The sequence below is a fragment of the Excalfactoria chinensis genome, chromosome 5, assembly GCF_039878825.1.
Source record: "Excalfactoria chinensis isolate bCotChi1 chromosome 5, bCotChi1.hap2, whole genome shotgun sequence".
Classification (NCBI taxonomy): domain Eukaryota; kingdom Metazoa; phylum Chordata; class Aves; order Galliformes; family Phasianidae; genus Excalfactoria; species Excalfactoria chinensis.
The window spans coordinates 19424932-19441653 of record NC_092829.1 but is presented as its reverse complement, the minus strand read 5'-3'; the positions used below and the strand labels follow the sequence as shown (position 1 = coordinate 19441653).

General features: G+C 40.9%; 2 protein-coding genes across 4 annotated transcripts in view; one reads left to right on the top strand and one right to left on the bottom strand.

The window, feature by feature from the left end:
* Window positions 1–51: 51 nt before the first annotated feature.
* SNW1 (SNW domain containing 1) lies at window positions 52–16685 on the bottom strand. Its single transcript, XM_072337067.1, has 14 exons — window positions 16560–16685; window positions 15841–15994; window positions 13623–13784; window positions 8387–8482; window positions 8186–8292; window positions 7461–7565; window positions 7298–7367; window positions 6530–6595; window positions 5198–5314; window positions 4726–4867; window positions 3045–3141; window positions 1869–1986; window positions 685–848; window positions 52–610 (listed from the first exon to the last, which is right to left on the bottom strand). The coding sequence occupies exons 1-14, from the start codon at window positions 16571–16573 to the stop codon at window positions 406–408; spliced, it is 1617 nt and encodes a 538-aa protein (XP_072193168.1). The 5' UTR covers window positions 16574–16685; the 3' UTR covers window positions 52–405.
* ADCK1 (aarF domain containing kinase 1) overlaps window positions 16033–16722 on the top strand; it is an 80330-nt gene continuing 79640 nt past the window's right edge. For 2 of the 3 annotated variants that reach the window (XM_072337065.1, XM_072337063.1), the window contains exon 1: window positions 16066–16562. The gene's annotated coding sequence lies outside the window, so the exon portion shown is untranslated. The other variant, XM_072337066.1, reaches the window with a different exon arrangement.

Below are 16722 nucleotides of genomic sequence, written 5' to 3'. Positions count from 1 at the left end.
AGCTCTCTGGCATCTATTACAGCATGAGACAGTAGTTATTTACAGTGGGAGAGCTTGTAACAAATGAAATAAAAGCTTCAGCTACTTAATAAAACTATTGTGGTGGAAGGGGCTACATTCTTACCCTGAGATGCTGGGCAACAGGGAATTAGCAACATCAGAGTACTTGCTGTAGAACAGTTCCCCTCTGAAATGTTTTCAAGTGGTCTTTATTCTTCCACTCTTCATAGGTAGCTGTCCTTTGTAGAGGAACTAGTGTGTATATGCATCTCCACACAGCACAAGAGTTCTGAACTGCTTCTTTACATGACATCACCCTATATACCACTGTGATATTAACAACATATTTCTTTATGAAGTCCAAGCTTGTAGTCCATTTCTTTGTTACTCAAGGTACAGAGGCACTCACTCCTTCCTCCTCTTTTTGCTCTCATGCTCATGTTCCTTAGGGCGGCTGCTATCAGATGGCCGTTTAGAACCACCGTGTTGCTTAGCTTCTTCCAAAAACTTGTCCAAACCAAAAGGATCCTCCTCAAATTGAACTGGTCCGTCTCTGCCTCTTCCTCTGGTGTTACGATCAGAGTTAGAAAATTCTTTGTCAGGAACAAACCTGTGGGAGAAGACATTGTACTCAGCTGTTCACGACTTCAGAGCACAAAGAGTATTCTGTTTTTATTTTCTTACCTGTTGGTCTTTATTCGAGCTTCCAGATCATCACCATACATATCCTTATCAACATTTTTACTTGGTCTGTAAATGTTTTGAGCCATATCTTTGCCACTTCTCCAAGGCTGGTCGTAAACATTATAAATCTCATCCTCTCCTCCAGCAAAGCCACTGTCCATGCCCTGTGAAGGAGAAAGGTGTACAGCTGTATAATACAAATAAGTCCCAAAATTTAGCTAATTTATTTTAACATCAAGATAAAGGCTTGCTGTCACGCAGATATAAAAACATGCTGTGATATGATTTACTACTATTTCTATCAGTTCAAGCTCTTCATATGCTATGAGTAGTTTTGGGTTTGATATTAAGTCCAGGCAACATAACACCATGTTTACAAGCCTGTCAGGACCACTTCTACGCTGGCACAAAGCAGCAGGCAGGACTGCAGGTTATTCCTATCTTGGAGTAATGCACTGTTTCAGCCTGCCCTGCAAGTACAGCTGGCTACAATAGCCAAGTGCAACCATACAGAAATGCACATTAAACAGAATTTCTGGCAAATGTGATTTAAGCTGACTCATCTAAATCACACGCTAATTTATGTAAGCTGCGGAAGCAGGGGAGCTGCCTGCTTGTTCTATTTTGATTTGTCAGCTTTCCCTTCTGCCCACAAGTCTTTTGTTAGAGGCATGAAAAGGAACTGACTGATCAACTGCAAGACTATCTTGGGACTTTTAAAAGCATAATCTCTCTTTTTAATCTCTCAATAGTAAGAACTTCAGAGACAAATGTTTCTGTCAACTATTTGTATATTCCGTTTTTTTTAATATAAACAGTAATGAGAACAGCAAGTATTTACTTGCTTCTCTTTCAGAGCACGTTTTCTTTATTCAGTCACTACATTCACACAAAAGAAAGCAAAATCACCACAACTTGAAGACAAATTAGCTTTTTTCTCCTGCTTCTCTCCCCACTGACCCAATCCACTTTAGACCAGTTATACTTTCTGGATATCCCAATGATTGTTGCATCAGCTATGGATTTTGGAAATCAGCAGTTTGCTGCCCATTAGGTAGAGATTTCTCTGAGCTCATCCACACCATCCATTAAAACAAGGTCCCTTTTGGACTTTAGCTGTGCCCTCTGGAACATGTTTGCTTCTTCTCACTAAAAACTACTCAGTAGTGACCATGTATTTTTACCTTGCTCTGGTTGAACAGCCTCTGGTCGTACTGGACTTCATTAGATGGCCTGGGGTTGGGTACGCCCAGTGCAATAACTTCACTGATATCTCTGTTTTCATTTCTCTGCAGCTTTGACCTGAAATGAAAATTCCGAGTTTTATCAAGTCAGATAAACCTTTTTTAAAATATATATATATTTTATATGCTCAATTGCAACCCAGTTCTCTATGAGCTGCTCTCTATTTGCCCCAGATACCACATTTTAACTGGTACTGTTGCTCACTAGGTAACATTTTCCTGGCAAACGAAACATCTGGGAAACTTCCATTCAGGCTAAGCATGACATTTAAATTTACTTTCCACTATCTGCAATTTATATCAAGCTGATTCGGTCTAAAATGTCATACTTATTTTTTTGCACAAACCAGTGTAATTATATTCTCGAAAGGCTGGGCAATCTAATTTTAAGATACTAGAGATTTTAAGCCTCCAGAAACCATTTGTCCTCAGGAAATCTCACTAGCTTGGGTGAACAAGTTGCTTCAGCTCACGTTCATAAATCTAAACTCACTTTAGATGAACAGTTTCAAGAAAAATGCACCGATTGTATTTCGGTCTCCCTAAAGGTACAGGTACCAACCTCTTGGCTGTGAACACAGTTATCAAGCCTTAATACGCTGCAGAATACGTGCAAACCAGCCCTCCCCTCCCTCTAAAAGAGCACAAAAAACCCCACCCAAAACAACAAAAATGACAATAAATAACTAAAACTTTCTCTTATCTGGAAAATTCACAACATTTCTTGAGTCAGACACATCTGACTGCGTATAGTCTAAGTTTCCAAAGACATGGATTCTACAAACAAGTGCTATATCAATGACTAACACTTACCGCAGGCTAGCCCCACACTTTCTTTCAACTTAAAATACTTACTATATGTTCATTAAATATTATGATTGCAATCTATTTCCTGTATATAGCCAGCAAAGTTAACAGGGAGAGCTTTAAACCCTCATCACAGGAACACCACCATATTCTAACACAATAACACCATTTCACACCAGTGAGCATCTCCATAAGGTAAAATTCAGGCACTGATGTCAAAGAAATGGAGAAAGCTGTATGTAATAGCTTCTGTAGTGGGGAATCCTGTACTAGCACAGTAATGAAGCAGCTTCTTTGTTTGCGACTCACCTTTTATCAGGAGCTGCTCTGGAGAGATTTCTGTCGTGCTGTCTCTCTTTGCGCCGGTCATGTCTTATTTCATCTCTTTCTCTAGCTTCTCCATCCTCTGAACACATGCAAGATTGCTTATTACAGACAGCTACTGAAGTCTGAATTAACTACAGCACATACATTGGCACAGTGATTCAATATTCATTTCCAAAAGAGAAGGGATCCTTAGCACCATATGTTACTTTTTAAACAAATTGGACATAAGGAGAACAGTAACTTTCTCATGCCACAAGCAATTAAATGTCCTTGACAAGAGCTACAGCAGAAATACACAACAACTATGTTTTCTGAACTTTAAAGAGTTCAGAATTCTTGTCCACCTACAAATTAATATCCCGAACAACTGCAGTTGACTGTCTCATGCCCTCTTCTCTGTTACATGTTAGTATAAAAATGTCATTCTAATACAGGCATCTTCCAAGCACCTTGAAGAACATTCTGTGACTCAGCATCACCAAATTGCTTGGGCTACAATACAGTGTCTATTTTAACCTCCCGCTCCAAGCAAGATCAATGCTGAAATCAAACCGTGTTGCTCTGAGCTCCCCACTTCAGGTGAGGAAACACTCCATGGATAGACATTCAACCTGTCTGGACAACCTGTTCCACTGTTTTTTGTCCTCATGATGAAATCTGTTTCTCCCTGTACACTGGTGGAAGTACCCACTTCAGCTTTTAACCACTATCTCATTCTTCCACAGTGTAGCTGTTGATCTCTCCATAGGAAGGCTGACATTAGGTTACCATCACACTCTCTCTTCTGCAGGCAGAGCATGCTTCATTCTCTCACCACGCAGATGCTCCGGCCACCTGGCCATTTTGGTGACCCTCCACTGAACTCATTCCTGTTCATCAATGTCTGTCTTGAACTGAGAGTGCCCTAAGTGGGCACTATTCCAGATGCAGCCTAGCAGATAACCAGTAAAGGAAAAACAACTATTTCCCTTGTCCTTCTGGCTGCACTCCTGTTGATGCAGCTTAGCATGCCCCTAGGAATGCTGCAGGGCATGCTGCAATAGCTTTTCTTCAGCACACTGTCCGCTAGGACTCCCAGAGGTGCTTCTGAACAGAACTGCTCTGCAGCCTGCTAGTTCTCAGCCTGTACTGCTGGAAACAGATTAGTCCATCCCAGCTGCAGTATATGACCACATTCTCCACCTTTAAGTGACATTAAGAGAACTGCTTTGTAAGTTCAGCGCCCTGATCTCTGAAATGTCATTTCAATCAAGACATAACACACCACAATGGCTATGATTTAGTTAGGTTATTAGATTCTGAGCCTGGTAGCCAAAGCTACTTCTCTTTAAGACCAATTATAACAACACCAGAGACAGAATACTGTGTTTACCATCTTTGAAAACTTAAAGATCATTTAGTGCTCATAGAAGAAGTCAAAACAAGCCTCTTCTGAAAAAGAAATCAAATTAGAACAGTCCATGAAAGCCATTACATTGCACTGATCCAGTCACAGTGATCAATTTCTCAACAATCTCCTTCAAACTGATGTTGAAATTCAGATCCCCATGAATTAAGCAAACACATTTTTGGTATTTTAATTTCTCAGGTTATTTCTGCAAACCTACACTTCAGAAAGTACAAAAAACCAAACGACTCCACAGACCTCAGCAACAAAATGTACCTTTTTCAACGTGGGTTTTAATCCCTGCTCTCCTTTCTCTTGCTTTCTGGGCCATTTCTCGGAGCTTTTCCTCGTGTTTCTCTTTTTCTTTCTGAGCCATTTTCCTCTCCACCTGGGCACGCATCTCCACAGCCTCACGAGCCTGCACACATAAGACCCCTAGTTAGCACCTGGGATGCAGATCTTCTGTCCTGGAGTTACACGGTAAATGGGAAGAACCGAGTCCTATAGTTAAAGTTCAAAACCAGAAAAATACCACAATTCAAGCTGAGGAACAACAGCCATGACCTGCAATAGCTTAATCCACACTGAGCCACTGATTCAAACATACTGGGGATAAAAACGTTACAGTAGCCTAGAAGCAGGACAGACCAAAAAGCTATAGGACTCTCCCAGCTGATTTTCCCAAGGAATTAAGCCCATAATGAAGGTAAAACCACATGAAACAGAACAGCTTAAACAACCACCTGACCTTTCTGTCTGCTATATAGAGAGCCTCAGCAAGCTTGGCGAAGTTTTCATTAATGTGAACAGTCTGCAGTCCTCTTCCATCTGCAGCCAGACGCTTGTCCAATGGGATGGTGTAACCCTAAAGAGGAGACGAGCAGTTGCAAAAATTAGTCAGACTTTTAATAGCAAACTTTTATTACATTTATTTGGTAAGAAAACAAAAACAAACAAAAAAAACCCACTATCACAGAAGTCAGCCAATCATTAATTTACCTCCATGGGCCTTCTTTAGATGTATTCCAAATGCATACCAGGCAATACTAAGCAATTCCACCCCCACCCCAAATCTAGATCACATTTTCAGTTCAAGTACAAATGAGGATGAATTTGTGATTAATAAGCTCCACCTTTTGCTTTAAGAATTCCAGATGACAGCGTTCCTACTCTCTAAGCAGTTTTACTGTTTGTATTTAAAACTCGACTTCCCTGAACTGTTTTTAAACCTATTAAGAGATCGGCTGACTCAAAAATGAGAAATAAGGGCCAAGGGTGCGAGCAAAAGCAAGAGACTCCAGATGCCGCCTGCTGCGCCTTCGGAAGCTGAAATCTGCAACTATCTATAGATATTTTAAGATTCTTTAGATAACTCTACAAAATTTTTGCTTTGGTTTTGGCATCTGTAACCTAAAATTTGATCTACTAATTAGTGTCAGTCCCAGTGATGCAGCTGTGTTGGGGCAGGAAAAATAACATCAGTGCACGCAGCTTGTCCTTCCTCCATTTGAAGAGGCTGCCTCACAACAAAAGCTAAAGTTCTAGAACTAGATTGGTCATTGCAGCATGTTCTAAGTTTTCCCTTCTCTCTGAACATAAACTTACCTGCTGATACAACCAAAGGTACAAGATATACCTACTCAAACAAGAACTAGCTAAGCTAGCCTATGGTGAAAATGAGTATAGGATATGAGGCAAGGATAATTTGCTGAAGATTCAGACTAGTATTAAAAGAAACCTGCTTGGTTCTCTAAGAACTTCCCTTTCCTTTTTCAGATCAGATGGCTTTACTGTATTAGCTCCAGAGACTTTGGTTTTAGGATTCATATACAGCACTATTATGGGGATTTTAAGTAATACTTTTTCCTTTCAAAGTGTATAATCTCAGCCATGTATTCTCAGTTCTGTACTGTTGTCATTTTGACAACTCTAATGTGCCAGAGAGGAAAAAAAACTGAGCTGTACAGCCTGTATTCTCTGAGCTGGGAGAAACCAGTTTATCTAACTCTAGGTGTTTAAGACCAGTATATAAATGAATAACATGTCTACCAGCAAGATAATTTTATGACAACTTGATTACCTTTGCATTTTTCCAGTTTGAAATGCATGGAGGAATTTTCCACTCTTGTTGCTCTTTCACAGTCATCTGATTTAAGTGAGAAAACAAAGTAATTTTTAGATTTACAGCAAAAGGAAATAGTTTTCTTTCTCAAATGCAACTGTAGTACCATTAACGTTAATGAGCTTCAGGGCACTCACTGCAACAGTAGCCAAAAAAACACCAAAAAACCCCCAAACCAACAACCCTTCTTAGCAGCAATGAAATGTTTCTGCAAGGTACCTTGGCTAACAGAGAAAAAAATTATGGCATAGCTATTAAGCCATAGTCCTAAGCTTCCATCACACAGGTTGGAACTTACAGTCAGATTGTTAATGTTTAAGCATTAAATGGCAGTTCAAGTTGCAGGAAACTGAAGAATGTCTACACTTACCTCTGAGAGCAGATAATTCCTCTCAATACAAGAAATGACCCATTGCTTTTCTAAGAGCAGAAAGAACACACAAGGGCTCTACTCGCCCATGCCACAGACAACTCCTGCAATGCAAACCTACACATGGGAAATCTACTCTACCCTTGATGAGTTATGCAGGAGAAGAGGTAGTTTCAGAAATGTCCAAATTGAAAAAGTTAAAATGAAGTAAAAGAGGCTGTACCAGGCACCACATTTATCACTTAAAATATCACAAGACAAAGAAGAAAAGGTGCACAGAAATGAACTAGATCAACACAGAACTTGGGATTTCACCTAGAAGCTAGAAGTGAGCAGGCAGCTATGGTATTTTGTACCTTTCTACTAGGAGAGTGCATCACAGGTGCTGGAGGAGAAGGCGGTCCACGTGGAATCTTCTTATTAATTCTGAACAATTAACAAAACAAATGCAATCAGAACATTGTATGGAAATACACTTCAGAGTCTTTTATTTGCTATGAAGAAGTTCTGAATACCTACTTGAATCTTGGAGGCTCCATGGGGTCTTTCTGCATTTCCACCATGCGAATAACTCTCTGTTTAGCTCCAGAGTTGAAGGCAACACCTTGCTGAGATGGAGTGTACCTGAATAAAACAAAGTGCTTCAGCTTTTTGCAGGCAGCCAAGTATTCGCTTCCTACCTCAGTTTTCCCTCAGTTCACTGCTCTAGCTGCATTTCAGCTTTATCCATGCCAGCCAGCGGGAGGCATTTCCACTGTAAATGCCAGGAACAAGTAACCTCACAGAGAACACTTGTCTATATGCAGGTAATCAACTGCACTACATAGAATGCATCTCCCCAGGGCTCTATTCTCTGTTTAAATGTGGATTCACCAAACTATCACAAGTACTAGTTTCCTGGCAATTACAAATTCTTTCAGCTGTGCTTCTTATTTACAGGATGAATCTTGCAACAAACTTTCTTTCAGCTTGAATCTCCCAGTAAGGAATCTATTTCCAGGACTGCATCATCCATTGTCCTCCTCAACAAATCTATTTTTATCGCTAAAGCAATAAGCCATTAGAAGCGCTGCCACTCATGATGCACTCAGACATACTTCAACACACTTCAAACCAAGTTACCATCAGCAGGTTAATTCATAACACAAACCAGCTTTGCAGTACCTCCAGAAGGACAGACTTGAATGTCAGGGAATATCCTAATTTTGTACCTAACAACCTAGGCATGCACCAGCACTACGTACCGTATGTACTGTGCAGGAGCCAGTTTGTCCGCTGCTCGAACTGGCATCGCGGCCGCAATTTTCTGGGAGACTGATTTCTCCAAGGCTGCTCTCGTCTTCTCTGTTATCTGAAGAAGAAAATACCACAGTCTGCATCTCACTCAAACACACGAGATGTACAATATACTTCTGGTGAGCCAGGCACATCAGTGCATACAACACCTCTCTAATTGTCTCCTCATCTGGTCTTTGCAGTTCAGGATCATCCACATTCATAACTTCTTTTGGCACAAGATCCGTGTACTTGCTGTAAATAATCTAAAAGACAACATATGTTATTAGTGTTGGAAAACAAGAATAAATAGAAGTATTTAAAAAAACAATAATCAATATTTCAGCCCCAGATTAAAGGTTAGGTACTAATTAAAGCTCCCATACAAAACAAATAACTTACAATTACACATTCTCCAGTGACTTCCCCAGAACAAGGATACGCTCCTCATCCCAATTTACAGATAACAATCACAGAAAACCAATCTAACTGAATGCAATTATGGAAATCACTCTCAGAGCTGGGATTAGGCACAAACCTCTGCTTCCTTTCCCCACATTTTTCCTTTTTCAGGACCCACAGTGGGCAGAAAATTTGCATTTTTATTTCTTTTTTCAAGGCTTGCTTAATTCCATATGTGCCATTTTTAGCATTTAGATTCTTTTCATTTCATTTGTTCATTCCTGGAAAATTTGAGAAACACTCTCAATGCTTACACGGATACTTCAGTCTTCATACAATGTGCAACTGGGTATCAATAGCTTTGAAGGCCCAATTTGAAAAACAATGAAAGAAGGTAACTAGATAAGAACAGGGAAAAAGCTCCATTCCGTTGCATTAATGTCTCACATTTAACCATTACATTACCATCAGAAAGTCTTCAACGAGTTAAATCATTATACCTATTATTTGAAGCTTATATAAGTGCATGTCTAACTAGGAAGCTGACCTTCCACCTCAGTATTAATTTGGCATGCAAAAACCATTTAGTGCTTCTCATCCAACAGTGCTAACACGTCAATCCTCTAGGTTAGTAACAACAGTACTGCAAATGAGGGACACCTGAAGAGCAGGGTTTCTCTATGTAACTAAATCCAAACGTCTTGCTGCATGAAGAACTAAGGATGCTGCAAGAACTCTGAAGACAAAAGGAAAAGAAAAGCCTAAGAGCTTCTCTGAAGACCACTGCATAAAGAGGTACGAATGAGCTACATGAACCAGTTAGGCCATACAATACTGCATGCAAAAGGAAAGCCACAGCAATATGGGAAAAAAAATAAATATCAGAATATCAGATTTGGTTTTTGTCTCCATCAAAATTTGAAAAGCCTGATATGGCTGCAAGTTCTAACTGGAGTCCTTTTTGAGCTGGTATAGATAAAGATGTTGCACTGTGTTGTTCTTCTAGACATTGCCTTATTTCAACATTAACATTCAGAAGTCCTACTGATCCAGGATAAAGAAGAGACTGGGACAGTTTGTTATTCTAATTCCCTCCTATTTCCATGCAGGGGATTTAAAAGGAAGCATTGGCCTGCAAAGCAGAACAGCCTTCTAGCTACAAACTAAAGGCTCAATTTTTGGTACAGACAGGCAATTCCTTTACTGTCTCAGGCAGCACCCAGAAATCTGCATGCCACATGCCATGAGAAAGAGAACAGTTTCACCTAAGTAGCTCATGGCAGGATTTAGCCATCAGTCACATTCAGAGTTCCAAAAGACAATGTATAGAGGCAAGTATCTTAACAGCGATTTCTTAATTTAACACTCAGAACATCTCTCCTCAATACATTTTATTCTATCTATCCAGAGCAGCCCTGTATAGTTCTCATCAATCCCACATGTTGTCAAGAAGCTACTATTAAGCGTGGCAGATTGAATGCCTTCTTCATCAAAGAATGACTTCTCCATACAGAGTACAGACCATTTTAGAAGCCATTACAGTTATCAGGTTGGAAGCCTAGCTAACATACTACAGGAAAACTAGCAACAAGCTCTCAAACCAAACCCCACCAAAAAGGCAAACACGTTATGAGAAACTAATACTTCTGAGATTACTTTAGTTCAGTTCATGGTCTCTTAACCTGTCCTATTGCTGTGACAGGAATACCTACATGCATGTGAATGCTTCAACTGAATTCACAATAATGAGTAAACTGATAAGATTTGTCACTCCTTTCTTCTCCTTTAACAACTAAGCCACAGCCTTGGGCCACAAAGATGAAATCCATTTCCTGCACAGAAAAAAACATTCTTGCCATTACAAAAATTAACAGACCTAATAGTTCAGTTCCTTTACTGACCTAATAAGAACACGGTAAGCAATTACAACCCTTCTTTCCCGCCCAGTAAGGAGATGGTGTACCAGTCTCACCAATGTGTATGTCAATGATCAATGCTCCAAGCACTACTTCAGCCTGACTTTCAGCAGGAAGTACTGGAAGAACTCTCAGGAACGAATGACACAGCTAGTGCTAGGAGTCCTTCCTATGGATAACAGCCTGGAACTTCATCCTCATATATGTAAGGTCGCACGTCCAGATCCATCAATGTTACCCAGCGTTTCGTATCTGGCAGAATTTCAGACTGATAAGCCTTCTGGTTGGGGAAGGCAATCTCAATCATGTCAGCATTTTTCAAGGAAAATTCTCTGAAGCAACTATTTTTTAAATATGTAAAGGAACAGATGCAAGAGAGATGAACCAGTGCAACAGTACAAACTGCTGACAAGCCACCCAGATACGGGGTCTGGATGATGGAACTGCTGCCTCTACAAGAAGGCAGAATACTAAATTCAACATCAAACAAGCCATAAATTGTCGCAAAAGCAAAACTAAAAGCTCAGTCCAACCAAGTAACTCACAGAACAGTATCAGAAAATCCTTCTCATTCCTGGTAGTCTGTTAAGGATCTGCTTCTCTTAACTCTAAGTATTAGGACTGAAGAAATATCTGAATTACAGCTGCTGCTCTCAGGATAATAAGATGTCTGTATGTAATCCTGCTGATACGCACTATCCAAAGTTCTACCATACAGAAAACACATTACTCAGCTTCTCCCAGATCACTAAAGAACAGCTCTCCATGACATGTTTACTAATACTTTATCAGGTATTCTGCAAAACCAGTCAAGCAATAATACTTGTTATTTCCAGTGAAACTGTTCCAAATATTGTACTCTCCTGCAACTTTACTCCTCCCTGAATCACAACATCACACCTTTAATCTCAGCATTTACATCCAAGCTGGGTGCAGTTAGAATTAAAAGCGCTCCAGAAGGAAGAGCTGAGGAAAAGAAGCAAGAAAACCCTAATTCTAGTTCAACTGCTAACAGAGCCCAGTCTTGGAAAAGCTATGCCACACTAACTATGGCCACAAAATGAGAACATGCCTGCTTCTTTATCCAAGTCCAACAGATGAGTTATTTAATGAATGCTGGTGCAGATCTTTATGGAACTCGTATGACAGACATTAACAGCATGAAGATAAACTTACTACAACTCTCCTAGTTTTCCAATAGTACTTAAAAGCTTAGAAGAGCTTGATATGTGATATTCTTGAGCAGATGAAAGGAATGCTGGAGGCACACTACTATGAAGATCTGTTCTTTATACTACTTCCCTAATTCCGAACCAAATAATGCACAGCAGCAGATTGGTCTTTTTTTCCCCTCCTAAGTTTATTATAATTTCTAACTTTTTTAAAAATATATTTAGATGCTGACATTCATCTAAATAAGCTTATTATATGAAAATTAAATCTGATCCTATAAATGAATCTGTATCTCTGACCAAGTTGTAAAGATTTGAGGTTTATGTATACCTTCTCCGTCCCCCCCCTTTTTATTTGTCTTAAAGCTTTCCCCCTATAACAGGTATGATTGTTACTTCCCACCTACTCTTCTTCCCCAGATTATTTTTTATCCCATTTTGGGATAAGTAAAATTTCTATTTATCAAGTACTCAATGTCACAAAATTCTCCTTGTGCCATTAATATTTTAGCATCTTTCTCCTGACAAATATTTCAAGATGCTATACAAGGTCTGACTGAAATCCAGTCTAAGTCCCCTCACTATTTAGATTTGTTTTCTCTCAGACTGCTCCCCATCTGTATGACATGGAGTTTGACTGATTGGAACTTTTTTCTTTTTCCCAAAGGTGCTGCAGTAAGTTCAGATGCACGAGATGAGGATATACCACTTGTAACGCTTTTACACCCAACTGAGAATTAGTTAAATATGAAATCCTATTGGCATTAACTCTCTGCAACTTTAGCTACTGCAGGATCAATTGAAAACAACAAAAGCCCATTATAATAAAAGAATTCCACTGATATTCTTCTAATGCTTGCCCTATTTTGTTTGTGAGACAATGCTTTTCTGTTTAGCTAATTTCCTCTCCTTGCATTAACAGGCACATTACAGACCCATAAGCTTTTCAAGACAATCTAAATTAAAGGATGAGAAACTGAAATATTATCTTGAGAACAACTATTTACATCTATCAACTACAATAATCACTATGTTTTTGCTTGTTTGAGCTGCCCTTTTCCTTATAGGAGATGCTCTCTATAACAAGGAGCTCGTCAAACTTTTGGTCATGCCTCAATTCCAGCCACCAACACTTACCAGAAGAAATTAAAACAAAATCAAAGCTTTAATGTAGTCCACTTTGTTATATTTGAAAAAGCAGAAATAAGATACTCCACAAAAGGAACTTGGGAGACCCAAACAAATTGTTTCATCAACACTAGTTTGAATTGCACAAGACAAAATATAACCTCTTTGTTTTTAGAAAGAGCTGCAGATGGGGAATGAAAGGTGAATCCCATTAAACTCAGTGAAATCGCAGAACTTAACACAAGATTTCCACTATATAAACACCAGCAATACTTCTTGCTGCAACTTGTTGCAAAACAATAGAAAAACAACAGATGAAGAGACAGGAGTTCCAAATACTACATTAGGAAAACACAAGATGCATTTTAGTATTCTGAAAGCTAAACTGCGTTTTCTGACTTCTTAGCCCCTTTTCCTTCCACACTGAAATAACACTACCTGTGACCAGGCCTGCTTTCAACTTCTTGCTTTCACGGGAAAGCCCTCTAATGAAAGCTGTTATGCCATCAATTAAGTTTTCCTTAGAGACTCTCATCATCTCTATCTCATCTTTTTAATTGCAAAACAGGATCACGCGCATGGCAACAAACTTCTTGCTCATCCTATCCTCCTAGTCTAAATGCTCACATCTGTCTGACATCGTTTCAGCTCTTTAAGGAAAACCAGAACATATTTCAAGGAGGTAATTCATTTAATTTATCTAACACCAAACCAATGACCACAAGTACGTGCAACATGCAACTTCTCCAGGTCTGTGTCACAATCCACACCTTTGAAAAAAGCATTACCTTGTCCTTTGATTGTCCTTGTCGAGCAATTGCGTCGTATTTTATTTTTCCTTCTGCATCCACTTGCACAGCCAAAGCATTGGACATTTTTTTCTTTCGGCCCATATCCAATGGATACTGGGCCACGTGAATTTCTGGAAAAGCACCTCCATCTCCAAAATCCTACACACACACACAAAAAAAAGTAGAGAATGACTGAAAGACAAAAGCATGGTATAAGTACAGAATCACATAACGGCTTAGGTTGGGAGGGACCCTAAGGATCATCAAGCTCCAACCCACAAGTAGGACCCACCACCCTCCAGATCTGGTACTAAACCAGGTACAAAATGAAACACTGCTAAAAATGCTCTAGCAGCATTACTGTTCTGGCTTGTAAGAGAACAGCTGACTACACCTTACACTTGTGAAATGGAAATACAAAGACATCCTGCAGGAAACTGTCTACAATTATTTCTTACACAGAAACTGCTTATATCACTGGCTGGATGTGCAGGCACTACAGCATGACAGGCGGTAAACGATCAAGTATTTAATTCACATGCAAGTTATTAATTACAACTTCTAGAATTTATCTGCTGCAATAAAGCAACTGCTGAAATACACAAAAATTAACCACTACAGATTCTCATCCCAGAACTGCTATTCTTGTAATTTTAGTTATCCTATCATAATTAGGTGAAGACATTTATAAAGCTTTCCAACCCTCTCAAGCCTGCAGCTCACTGCTTTACAATGGTACAAATGCCAAGACAGCAATTTCCTTATTTTGACACAACTTGAAAACTGGACAAACAACCAATAGCCTCATGTTCTTAACAGTTTACTTTTCCTCTCGTTCAACTGCTTGCTGTAAAACCATTTAAGGAGCAGAATAAATTGAAGACCTCTTTAAGCAGACCATTGTGACTCAGTAATACTGAAGATGCAAACACAACCGGCACGCAATTGCTAAACCAAGTTCAGGCTACGGTTTCAAAACCCCAGGAGAAGCATTTTCTCTAATCAACACTATTGTGCCCTTTCACCATGCTGCAATGGCTTTGATTCTGCCCGACAGCAAACCAGGTGACTTGAGTAGCTGTCTTGGGTAGCTTGATCCCCACATATTCACCATGAGACCAAACAGTTAACACCACTACAACAGACAGCATGGGCTGAGACTGGAATAATTGGGCAGAACACATCTTTCCAGAGCAGCACGTGCTCACACTAGCCTCAAGTGCACACTGAAATTCAACTTCAGTTGTTTAAAGTCTTCCAGTGGATGCCCCGCATCCAGTTCAACAGTTAGATACAGAATCGGTGCCGAAGTATAATCCAGAACTAAATTCAGCCATCCCTCAGATTTTAGTACGTGACCAAATCTATTAAGAACAGATGCTGTTTTTCAATTATGACATTACTGGATAAGCAGATAAAGTCTATACTTGCAAGCAATTACTATTTGGTTTTGTCTATGAGGCAAAAAGGGAATTCTCTCTGAGATGTGCTGCATTTTCTGGCCCAGTGATGCTGGGAACAGATGGAACTAACTTAAGTCAGGTTTTTTCCCCCTTCTCCCCCTAACATTCAGAGCAAGTACTCAAACAGCAGCTTTAGTAATGAGCAGCATAAGGAGAAAACTGAACTATACATTTTAATACCACATCCTTTATTAAATGCCAAAATTCCATAAAAGTATTTTACTTTAGAAAGCCACTGAAACTACTGCTTTGAGTCACCTTATCTAGCACTCCCACATCTGACAAATTCCTCTCACTTAACACCCCCCAAGAGCAGTTACCTTTTGCTACCTTAAGAACACAGTACACATGAGGAGCATTCTCTCCCCTGCTATCACCTGTCTACTTATCCCACTTCTAATCCAGATACATAGTTAACACATAATGACAGAGGGCTGGTATGGGTGTCATTCTCAGAGGGTCACTACATTCAGACCTTAAATAGAAAGGACCACAGACCTATTTCCACATTACCACGACAAGACAAGAAACCCTAAAATTTGCTGTTTACCACCAAACTTTTGAAGTAACAGCATGAATTGGAACAGCTTCCTCCAAACAAAGAATGCATTAATCTGGATGGAAATTCTGCATGTAGACCTGCACGATTCCCTGTGATTATCTCAAGAAACCTCATAGTTTACCTCTACTCTGGAAAGACGCACTTTTACCCACTAACACAGATGTATAGTATGGTGAGTTTAAACACCTACCTCTAATGTCCGCGGTATCCATCCTTTCCGGTAGCCGTATGGGGGAGGCTCCCTTCGTGATGAGACCAGAGCAGTCTGCCTGGATCTCTGAGCCCTCGCTCTTTCTTCCAGCTCTAGCTGGTCTTGGGACAACTGGGTTGGAGCTGGCAAAAAACTGCACGTCCCCAGACAGCCACCAAAAAGACACATAAAAAAAACAACTCTTAAAAAGGTAAATTCCCACCGACGAACCTACGAGCGGTTCTTCCCAACCGGGCATCTCCGGTCCAAAGCCACACAGTCAAACTCCCACGTCCCGACTCGGCACGCTACAACTCGCGCACTCGCGTTCACCTCCCAGCTCTGTACAGCTGGGCAGGCCGCGGAGCCGCGCTCTCGGGGCAGCAGCTCGTAACAAAGACGCCGCTCACGGAAAGGAAAAGCCGAAAAGAGCACAGGTATCCCACCAGCCCCAATCCTTTCCCTCAGAACACGCGCGTTACCACCCCGACGCACGCAGCGGCGCGGAGGCCCCGTCCCGCTCTAGGCCGCACAAAGCGAGCAGCGCAGGCAGCTCCCGCAGGCCCGGCCTTCACCGCCCCGCACCCCGGCCTGCTCAGCGGCCGTAGGCCCGCATCCAGGAGGGGCCGCTCGGCAGGCCGCGCACCCAGCGCTTCCCCAGAAGCCAGCAGCGCCTCATCACGGCGACCAGAACGGCGCGGAAGGCCGGAGGGACGCACCTGGTGAGCGCCATCTTGCCGCTGCCGACTCGGAGTTAGGCCGCGGGACGAGGGGGGGGGGGGGTGGCGGTGGGTGCGCCGCAGATGCGCATGCGCCGCAGCGAGCAGCCGGGAGTTGTAGTCAGGGAAACGTCACAGCGGGCAATGGGCGCGTCCTCGCGAC

Coding starts and splice junctions, on each gene's coding strand:
- SNW1 (XM_072337067.1), bottom strand. Junction 8,293..8,386: donor ATGAGGAGACAATTAGAGAG/GTGTTGTATGCA, acceptor TTTCTTCTTCAG/ATAACAGAGAAGACGAGAGC. Junction 7,566..8,185: donor GCTCCTGCACAGTACATACG/GTACGTAGTGCT, acceptor TGTTTTATTCAG/GTACACTCCATCTCAGCAAG.